Source organism: Globicephala melas, chromosome 20, assembly GCF_963455315.2.
Source record: "Globicephala melas chromosome 20, mGloMel1.2, whole genome shotgun sequence".
NCBI classification, from domain to species: Eukaryota; Metazoa; Chordata; class Mammalia; order Artiodactyla; family Delphinidae; genus Globicephala; species Globicephala melas.
The window spans coordinates 6,777,455-6,788,194 of NC_083333.1; the positions used below are offsets into that span (position 1 = coordinate 6,777,455).

At 49.9% G+C, this 10,740-nt stretch overlaps 1 protein-coding gene across 6 annotated transcripts; it reads right to left on the reverse strand.

Annotated features, from left to right (window-relative positions):
* Nucleotides 1-5,160: 5,160 nt before the first annotated feature.
* On the reverse strand, nt 5,161-10,737 carry MRM3 (mitochondrial rRNA methyltransferase 3). 6 transcript variants are annotated; one of them, XM_030861896.2, is made up of 4 exons: nt 10,409-10,737; nt 9,915-10,159; nt 8,342-8,509; nt 5,161-6,156 (listed from the first exon to the last, which is right to left on the reverse strand). In XM_030861896.2, exons 1-4 carry the CDS (start codon nt 10,720-10,722, stop codon nt 5,612-5,614), a joined length of 1,272 nt encoding a protein of 423 aa, XP_030717756.1. In that variant the 5' UTR covers nt 10,723-10,737; the 3' UTR covers nt 5,161-5,611. The 6 variants fall into 6 exon arrangements, with proteins under 6 accessions (XP_030717756.1, XP_030717757.1, XP_060146480.1 ...); XM_030861897.2 differs by having other exon boundaries at nt 10,590-10,723; XM_060290497.1 differs by having other exon boundaries at nt 10,531-10,652.
* Between the last annotated feature and the right edge of the window lie 3 nt (nt 10,738-10,740).

Genomic DNA, 10,740 nt, shown 5'->3' on the forward strand with positions numbered 1-10,740 from the left:
TGAAAAATCCCGGTCTCTACAGTGCGAGAGATCTTAAAGGTTATTGATGCAGACGAAGTGGGTGGCATCTTAATTCCCACTAAGCAGCTCCAAAATATCTTAAAATTCTTGTCGCTGATCGGAAGCAGGTTAAAACGCCAGCTGTGGCATACTCAAGGTCTTCCGCCCGCAGCAAGGGAGACCGTGCCCTGCAGGTTGATGAGGCAGGATGGTGGCTGTAAAAATGCCACCCTGGGGTTCCAGATCTGTGTTCACCACAATGACTTCCAGATCCGATTCTACCCATTTTCACAACAGAGACGAGGTTTTTTTTTTTTTACCTGTCCCCAGCAATAAAGATCTGCTTAAGAAAAAAAGTATGTGTGTGGGTTGGCATGTACAGCGGGCAGGTGTAAAGGCCAGAGGGCGACTGAGAATCAGCTGCTTTTCCAGAAGTGAGGGGGCTGCCTGCTACCCCCGCTCCAAGTGTGTCCTCGCAATCAATGACTCGCTCATCCAGGCGCAGGGAGCCTGTTCTGCTTTTCTGGCATCAGCCAAGCTTCAAGTGGTAATTTTCAGCCAGACTGTGTTTTTTCCTGTTGCCTAATTAAAGCCACTGAAAAGCTGTTCTCTCCTCCTGCGGCCTTGTTCCAGGGCAGCAAACGGAATTCTGCAGTGATAGACATAGTAGAATGTGGTCCAGGAACGGAGCAGCTGGACCCAATGAGGTCATCGGAGGAGGAGAACTACACACGCGTGTGCGTGTACACGTGGAGAGGCCCGCGGGCTTGGAGTGGCAGCCCTGGGAGGGGCCCAAGCGAGTAGCTGGTCCAGCGCCTCCAGTCACGCAAGCATTCTGTTCACTGTCGCCTCCCCCTCGGCCAGGCCCCTTGCCCGCTGGGAGCAGGAGCTGAGCGCGGCAGCGGCGGCGGCGGCGGCGGTGTGGATCGGCGAGCGGTGTGGATCGTGGGAGGTCCAGCAGTGCCCCTGCAGCTTCTCTCCGGTGCTGCGGCATGAACTGAGGACAGCCCAGAGCTCAGGATCTTCCATTTGCCCTGAAGCAGCTGTGTTCAGTGAGCACTCAAACCTAAGTCCCTCTTTGCTGACACCAACAGGGACGAGAGCGCCCACTGCTTTCCTCCAGGCAGGCTGCTCAAGGGAAAATGCTTTGGGGACAAACGGCTGTTGTCTATTCGCCTCATTATTATTTTTATTATTTTTTGCGGTACGCGGGCCTCTCACTGTTGTGGCCTCTCCCGTTGCGGAGCACAGGCTCCGGACGCGCAGGCTCAGCGGCCATGGCTCACGGGCCCAGCCGCTCCGCGGCATGTGGGATCCTCCCAGACCGGGGCACGAACCCGTGTCCCCTGCATCGGCAGGCGGACTCTCAACCACTGCGCCCCCAGGGAAGGCCCTCGCCTCATTATTGATTGTTCATTATTAGCAAGTGGTGCATGTGTGAAGGGTAGAATATTTTCCAGGAAACAAAAAGCTCGGATATAGGGGAAATCTTATATTGGCTCTACTCTATGGCTGGGACTTCTCCTTCTACGAGGGTAGATCTGATATCAGGACATTCTAGGTATGCCGAAGTGTGAAAGCACGAAGAGAAGTAACTCTGCTGCATTTTTCAGCCTAAGTATGCCTCACCCTCTTGGCCTTCTGGAACACTTCCCGAGTCAGGAAATGTGTGACTAGATTTGGGTAGGACTTGTTCTGAGGGGCTGTAGGGTTTCCATGCAATAATGTGCCGCCTCATGAGAGCCTCTGTCCCCAGGCCTGTAGGCCAGTGTGCAGCCCCAGGAAGGCAGCCAGTCTCAGGTCTGACTCCTGGGCGCTCTTGCGTCACACAAGTAAGTCACCCACACGGGCTACAAGTGGGATATGGGAGGAGGCATGATTAGGACCCAGTCCCCCCAAACAGATCTCCTTTGATATCAGAGGATACGAAGTCCCCAGCCAGTCAAGCCACTCTGCCGGCCTGGGGTCACAGAGGTGCAAGGGCGGCTGGGAGGCCAGACCCTGCTACAGCCACGTCTCTCCCCAACCTTAGTTCTCTTCTTGCATTTTGAGGAAGGATCAGCTTTGGTGATGGTCTTCTCCAACTATGAGACCTTAGTTGAAAAAACTTGCTCCTCCCTACAAAACATGTGAAGAACAGAGCTGCTACCATGCGTGCTGTATGCACATTTTCAGTACCTGGCCTTCGAGCAGCGGCCTGGCTTCCTGCGGCTATGAGCGCCTGCAGCTGCTGTAAGGTAACGCGGGACCCTGGTTCAGGGACTGTCAGTCACCCACAGCAGCACATCTGGCTTCTAGCTTCTTTCTTTTGCGTGTTCACTGATGCAGAGGACGTGAGATCTTGGAGTTTAAAGGTGTCTACGTGAGTGTGTCCTTTAAAACACGTTTTTCAGGTGGGCCAGTCAGTTCTGCTCCCGCAGTGGGTGGAGGCGGCTTGGCCAAGAGGGGCCCACAGCACAGCCGTGGTTTTCAGCACCAGTCGGGGAACCCTGGGCAAGGTGCTGATCCTGGAGTCTTCGTGTGGTGGAACAGAAGTGGAGCAGTTCAGCTTTTGGTGACATCGGGTGTTGCTAATAGCCCTGGGGCAGGTGGTAAAAGGCCCCAGTGGAAACCAGTCCCCCGAGGTCTGTTTATCCTCTGGGCCTTAATGACTGAGATTCTAACATGAGCTAGTAGCCACGGCGGGGGGAGGGAAGAGGACCTTTCTGCCTCCCCTGCCCTGAAACTCTAAACGGGGCGAGGCAGTGGGTTCTCAGTGTGAGTCCCAGGCACCTGGGGACATCAGCATTAGTCCAGAGCTGCTTTCCCAGAGGCTCCGTTCAAGGGGAAAAGATGTGCTAGTTTTTTCTGAGGCAGCTACTTCCCACTTCTGTCCATTTCCTCCCTAGTTTTTGGTCCAATGTTCTATACTTCAGATTCTGCCGAGAATGAATGACAACGTGGCTGGGTCTTCAACTTTAGCACCTCTGAGCACAAACAGCTTGCAAAAGGCCCACTGTGGTGGAGGGAGACTTCTGATTCCATCCTCTTTCACAAGTTATATCCAGGAAAAATCCCCACCCTTCCCTTCAGGGTTGGGAGTGGTTGAGGCGTGACTGCCCCCTTGCGGCAGAAATCACCATTACAGCCACATGCAACACAAAAGCAAGGGGCAGCTTGGCCAACCTTCTGAAGGCTTCTCTTTCAGCCAAGCAATGTGTTTTACTTGTCATATACTGCTCAGTTTTCATCCTGTCTCCTGGGGAAATGGTGACATAAATATTGGCCTCAAAACTGAGAAGAATTTCCAGATGGCTAATTTCCATCACTAGGCAAACAACTTCACCATTTGCTTCCCCTGTAATCATTTTAAAGAAAGGAAAATTTGCCCTCCCCTCTGCTAAGTTATACGCACAAATATACAAAAAGAACTCACAAGGCATGGTATACAAGTCATGGACTATAAAGTGAATGGGATGTAAATGTCTTTTCCTTCTTACACCCAGGATGACAGAATGACTTGCTAGGTGTGCTCTTCTGCGGTGCTTTGTTTTTCTAAACAAAGACAAGGTATGGGTTTGTTGTTCTTTCATTGGTTTTTATTTTGCAATAAAAGCCAGCAGGAATAATAACCCAGGGACAAAAATTGCCAGAGACTGGTTTCATGCTGAAAAGGCATGAGCCTCTTTTTATTTTTTTAAATATTTATTGGCGTATAATTGCTTTACAGTGGAGTGTGTGTTAGTTTCTGCGAGCCTCTTTTTAGTGACGTGTTTCTTTAGCACTTTTCCAAGGTGTTGGGAGACTGTCAATAGAGTGGTATCGTTCTCCGGTGTCCACCGCCCCCAATTTCGCCTGCTGGTGTGACGGGCATTATAGCTGTGAAGCTGGCAGAGGGCCCCAGCCTTTGTGGGCTCAACACAGCATGAAGGCTGTGGGCTTTTCTACTTTTTAGAAGCTGATGAGGGATGGAGAGTCTCAAGAACATTCTGGGGGCCGCTGTCACCCAACATCTGTGCGGGGCCCTGGGCAGCCCCAGACCAGAGTGGGACACCAGAGCAGCTTCTGGCCAGTCAGCCTGAGAGAGCACAGCCAACCAAAGAGATTGTTCTTTTAAAAACCCCTCCCCTCAAACATAACAAAGCAATCCCACTGGGGCACCACGTGGGGCACGGTCATGCGTGACCTTTTGGTCTTACCAGGGAGCTCGGCGAGCCAAGGGAGGAGGGAGGGGTCCACGGTTCGTCCTGGGCATGCTGCAACGCATTGGACCTCCCTGCGATGAGCAGCTGAAGGGCTCCCGAGGAACCCCAACCATGACGGGGGCCACTGTATGGAAGGGACGTGGTGACACTACACTGCTAGTGTCTTTGTCCTCAACTCCAACCACATTCACTGTGGTGGTAAAAGCACTGCTTGGACTAGGTCCCATCCTCTGGTTCCCGCCATCCCACCTCACACACGCGCAGTGACTTACACACACGGCGATTACCATCTGCCTTGGCCCTCGTGTCCCTGGCTACATCCCACTGGCACTTGGTAAGTAAGGATCCAGCTTGCCCTGGTCCCCTGGGGGTTTGAGAGAGAGAAGAACAGCAGGGTCTTGCTGCAGAGTTGTGGGCTCAAGGGCCCCAAGCTCTCATCCTCAGAACCTCAGCCTCTCCCCTCACAGAAGCCTCTGTTCACACAGCCTCCAGGAACAGTGGCATTTTCCTAACAGTTCTGTTTATGCAGGATGGGGGATTAATGTAAACAAGTCATTACATTTAACCAAAAGTGTTATACAAAGTAGGACTAACAGCAGGAAGCTAGTAAAAAGGGTACAGCTTTGCTGACAGACAGATGCAGGATTAAGCTGAAGATTTAAGAACTGTTTCCTCCTTTTCTGAACCAAGTTCTCAAAAAGATATCTGCAGAAGTGCTAAGAAGGTGTAATACCACCTGAAATGGTGGTATCAGCTCTTTCACCAGAAATGGGGGGAAAAAATTGTGTCATACATAAACAGTGTTTAAGTCATGGCCTGAATTAACAACCACAGAGATTAACACAGCCAAGCCAAAAGAAGAGCCAGCTACTGAACGCCACCACCTGTAGCCCTCAGCTTCCTGGGTCATTAACCTCCTAGCAGTGTCCTCATCACTAGGCCAAAGATGAAAAGACAGGCATTGAGACCCACTGACCACACCGAAATAAAACTTTTTAATGTAATCTGCTGGTCTACACTTCACAGGGATGAAGTCAATTTCCACTGACCAATGATCACAGGAGTTGAGTGACCAAGGCCGGCCTCTAACCAGCGCTCCATGATTGCAGAGCACCCCCAGCTGCGGAGGAAGGGGTCCTCCCTACCCAAGGTGATGCCCTCAGCAACTTTCTGGGCACAAAGATGCTCCTTGGTGGACAGTTTTTAAAAACATACAGCCATGAGGAGCATCTACTTATGTTCTCTCTCTCTTACCCCCCCACACACGTACATATACACACATATAGAAGTCGGTGGGAAGATGGAGATCGCAGGAGGAATTTTGGACTTTGTTATTTTTGAGGCTAAGCAGAAAGTCAGGGAAGTTCTTATTTTTCCAGTAACCACAGAGACAACCTATAACCGAGGACTGGCTTCCACGTCCCCTCTCAGTGGTAACTCCCGTCCTTGCTCAAGTGTTCCGCCCTCACCCGCAGTTGTCTTCTCCCTTCAAAGAGCAGGATGCTCGCAGCCATGGCCGAGTTCAGGCTGTCCACACCAGGCACGATGGGGATCAGCAGCCTCCCGCCCCCCGTGCTCTCAGCCAACTGCAGGGACTCCAGGCTCACGCCGCTGGTCTCCCCACCTATCACCACAGCTGCAGGTGCCTCTGTCCAGTCTGAGTCGTAACTCTGGACCTCAAGTTCAGGGAGCCAGCCTTTATTGGCTGCACTTTCTAGATTCTCTTCCTCCTCCTCATACTTGTGAAACTTTAGGGGTCGTCGGTCACATACCCAGCCGTAGTCACTGGCCTTATTAGACATCTGGGCCTGGGCCTGTGTGTAAAGGCCACAGTTGTCAGCCACGTAGACGCGGGTGTCATTGGGCAGGTAGTTGGGCACTGCTTCCCAGTCCAGGTTGTTGATGATGGGCACTTGGAAATGTGCGCCCATACCTGCCCGCAGCACTTTGGGTTCCCAGGCATCCACACAGCCTAGAAAATAAAAGGATCCAATTAACATTACAAACCTTCCCAGACATGGGGACTTTGAAGTAAATCAGATTAATTCTGGATCAGGAGATAAAACAAAAAGTGTCCTAGTGTGGCCTTCTTGGTGGCTGAGGCCTCTGCCTCCCCAGCTATGGCGGTGTCCAGCCAAGGGACTGGAGGATTCGTTCCTGCTAGTGCTGAAACAGATTTTATTCATCCCTTCAACATCTACCACACACAGGGAATTCCCTGGTGGTCCAATGGTTAGGACTCGGTGCTTCCACCCCTGGTCGGGGAACTAAGATCCCACAAGCCATGTGGTGAGGTCAAAAACAAAAAACAAAACAAACGAAAGAAACATTTACCACACACGTGCCAGACATTGGACGGGAGATGAGAGAGCCTTAAAGTCCCCAAACTCAAGGAGCTCATGATGGAGCGGGCAGTGGCGTCGGGATGACATTTCAGCAGGTGACTACGCTACCAGTAATAACTGATGTAAAAGAAGCATGAACAAGGTAATAGAAAACTCTCGTACGAAGCAGGGCTATCGAAGCAGGAAAAACCACCTGAGAACACAACACTGAGCGGGATCTTGAAGGTTAGGAGGGTTTTGTCAGAATGACCGGGTCAGAGGACAAAGTTACAGAAGTGGGAAGAAAAACTAAGTAAGGCAATTGGGCCAATTACTGAGTGGGGGTGGGATGGGGGTGAGGTGGGAGATGAGACCGGAGGCAGGAAAGGACCAATTTAAAGGAGGCTGGGTATGCCAGGCTGAGGAGTTTAGGATTTTATCCAGAAGACAATATAATGACCCTGAAGGATTTTAAGCAAAGTAGTGACAAAATCTGGTTTTTGTTTTAGAAAGACCCATTTGGCTTCCATGTTGAATCTGGATTGGAGCAAGGAAGATGCTAGAAATGGGGAAATTAGACTGGAGGCAATTACAGTAATCCAGGGAGAACCAAGGCCACAGCCCTTGCTTCCATACACACTTCCTCTCCCTTCCGTGCAGTCGTGCTAAACCCAACCACCTCTATGCATCAGCAGACACTTGGCCTTTCCCACAGGTCGGGAGACAGCAGGACCAGGGCACCACATATCCGGTATCCTCCCTGACTTGTTAGCACGAGTCTCCTCATTGTAAGTTATCTTAGAAGTTAGCCTGTCAAACTTCAGGATAGGTTAAGTAGGCAAACCAAGTTTATAAAGGAAAAAAAGACATGCAGAATGTACACTGTTCACATGGATCCCCAACCACAGGAACAAGGCATGGAAAGTGGGCTGTGTGCCAAGAGGTGGCAGGAGGGGCGGGCAGAAGAGGGGCCCAGACTGGAGGGGCGCCATCTAGTCTGACCCCTCCACCGGTGGGGAGCAAGGGACAAGGTGAGACTCCCCCTCATCCTGGTGTCCTCAGCACTGGCCACCACACCAAGTGTTCCTACTCTTTCCCTACCTCTCACACACCATCCACCAGCATCAATGTGGAAACCACACTGCCTGGATAATACAGGTGCATTCCCAGACCACACCTGCTCTCCGAGGTCTCAACAGTGAGGCAGGTGAGTGGGGTACTGATGATGGAACCCCGCACCTCACTCATCCCAGTGGAGAGATGCATCCCAGCAAGGCCTGACTGGGAGGAGGAGCTGTCAGGAGCAATTCAGGCGAGTCTCAGCAATGGGACCACTTCAGTTTACACCAAATGGTAGCTTGACTGTTTCTGATGAATGATCCTCTCCTTCCCCGCTCCCCCCGGGTTGTAATAGCCCTTTCAGGCACGTCCCAACTGTTAGGCAAGTCTGTTTGGAACCAAGGCTACTAATTCCCGTTTCTGACGAGAGGAGATAACCAAGTGTTCAAACCAGCATCTGTTTCTTCCCTGATTAATTTTAAGTTCTTTAATAACGTAGCAGGTGTCAAAATAACTTTAAAGATAATCAACATGAATGAGTGTGCCAGGCACAGTGCTAAGTACCTGATATTCATCATCTCACTTAATCCTTAGAACAACCTTACCAGGTAGATTCTGTTATGCCCACTTTACAGATGAGGAAATTGACATTCAGAATACTGCTTACACATAGCTACCAAGGGACAAATCCAAGATTCAAATACACACGTCTGCCCACAGAGCCAGCTCACTTACAAACAGCCACCCGATCCACCCAGTAGCAGGTGCTCTTACCTTTGGTGAGTAACACTTTGCTGCAGCCTACGCCAGCAGCAGATCGCAGAATTGTCCCCAGGTTCCCAGGGTCGCGGAGATTGTCACAAATCAACAATATGGGCACTGCGTGGAGAAGCTGAGTCTCTGGGTATGTCATCTTGACGTGGTCAGGTTTGGCAAAAATCCCTAAAGAAAAAAAAAGGTGGTTCATTTGTCTGGCATGGGGAGTAATTTGACTTTTCACTTATTTATCATTCTTTGTGTATTCTTAATTACATACTAGGTGAAAACATTCTGATCGAGAAATTCAGTGCCCTCCTCTCCCTCATAACTGCTTTCGACCTTGGAGTGTATCCTTTCAGAACTTGTTCCATGCATCTCCCTACATGTATGTCCATCTACCCATACATAAGTGCTTTTTCTTTTACCTAAAAAAAAAAAAAAAAAAAATCACACTCTATGAAATTATTCTGTAACCTAGTAATTCTTTTTTTCTTTTTGGGCCTCACTGCATGGCTTGTGGGATCTTAGTTCCCCGACCAGAGATCAAACCCGGGTCCTTATCAAGGACAACTATAGCTAATAAGAGCATAGTTACTTAGACTGAGTGGAGGACTTTAGTAGTCCAAGTCCCCACCCTATGGGAGAGTTCTGGGCACGGGGGCACAGATTCCTAGGATTTGCTGGGTTACAGAAACAAGAGACTGTCCCCAGAATTTCCGCTCCCAATTAATAGCTATACAGTGAGCCCACTACAGGGAATATGCATGCACAACTGGTGTGAGAGGCCCTGGCCTAAACATTAGAATCTTGAAGAAAACGCCTTCCCTGCCCCAACTATCCCTTACTATCTAAGAGAAATCTCTACACTCACACATTCGATTCTCATATCTTGAATGTCAAAAAAGTATAAAGAGTTTAGTCTTTCCATATTTAGAAAAAAGACTTTCTAAGTGCTAACAGTCTATTAGAATCTTGAGTTGGATTCAATCAAATGAAGACATGGTTTCCTGTTCAACAGGCTAAACCGGGCGACAAATTGCAGCTTACTGCTCAGACCTGCTTCTATAATAAGGGGGTCAACAATATATAGGTATTACCACACTGGCAGAGGTTTTGTGGAAATAGAGGGTAAATCTTTTGGTAAACATTTTAATTTTTTTGTTTTTGGCCATGCCTCGTGGCTTTCGGGATTTTAATTCCCCGACCAGGCATCGAACCTGGGCCCACAGCAGTGAAAGCACCGAGTCCTAACCATTGGACCACCAGGGAATTCCCAACATTTTCTTAATTTTTAATTGAACACTTAAGGTTGAAGAAGTGACCCCCAAAAAATAAGGTCTGAGGAAGACTGATTATTCCCTAGAGACTATAAAAAACCCACAATACAAATGACAAAAAAATGGCTTGAGTCTCCACTGAAGATACAAGATGCAAAGATTTGAGAAATGTATTTTTCTGGGTGTCTTAAGAAAAGGTTAGGCACAGTAATATTTTGAATTTGGTTTCAATAAAATTTGTTGCCCTGAGACAAATATGAACAAATCATCCCAAGCCTCTACTTCTAGAGACACACTGGATAACCACTGACCCATTATTCCTTGCGGTGTTACTAGGTCGGACCAATCCTTGATATCCTCAAATTTCACCTTAATGAGGCTAACACCTTTCAGCTTCTCAATGGGCAGCTCCTTTATGTATTCCAGACGGCTAAAGAAGAAAACTCTGGGCACAGCACCAGCCTTGAGAGCATCTGCAATCAGCCTACGACCTTCCAACAGGATCTTCCCTTGCTTTTCCCGAAATTGCCTGGACTTAACTACTGTCATCACACTGCTGTGGGTGGAAACAAAAAGACGGGTAATTACCAACATCCTCGTTACGGAGACACATCTAGTTCTAACAGACATGAAGAGCTTCGCGGGGAAAGAAACGAACTGTTAGACACTTATCCTACCCTCCGTGCATAATAAAAACCAGCGAGTTGTGCTTCAAGAGGTCCTCCAACGGGAGGAAAAAGGTCAAGGTCTCGTTGTGAGGGGAAAGAGAAACGAGAAAACTCGACAAGCCTCAGGAACACATCACCTCAGCCTTTTGTCTCCGGGGAAAGCCTTATCATAGCGAAGCCCCGACTCTTCCCAGGTGCTGGGGGTCTGGGATGGGGGCACCTGACGCGACTGCTTCAGTCGCTGCTCGCGGGGACTGGCCTCTGCCGCCGCCTTCCGAGGCTGCTTCCCGGGACCGGGCTTCCGTTCCACGACCTGACCTGATGGAAACACCACTTTCACGGGGCTGCGCCGCAGCGCCCGGACCCAGCGCCGCGCATCGAGTTCCCAAGTCCGCACCACCGGCAACAACGGTCGCGTGGCCCAACACGCGCGCTCCCCCAGCACCGCCATCTTCCCCTGCGCCGTGAG

Coding starts and splice junctions, on each gene's coding strand:
- MRM3 (XM_030861896.2), bottom strand. CDS start 10,722: ATGGCGGTGCTGGGGGAGCGCGCGTGTTGGGCCACGCGACCGTTGTTG. Junction 10,160..10,408: donor CCCGGAGACAAAAGGCTGAG/GTGATGTGTTCC, acceptor TTCCACCCACAG/CAGTGTGATGACAGTAGTTA. Junction 6,157..8,341: donor CAAAGTGTTACTCACCAAAG/GTAAGAGCACCT, acceptor TTTATTTTCTAG/GCTGTGTGGATGCCTGGGAA.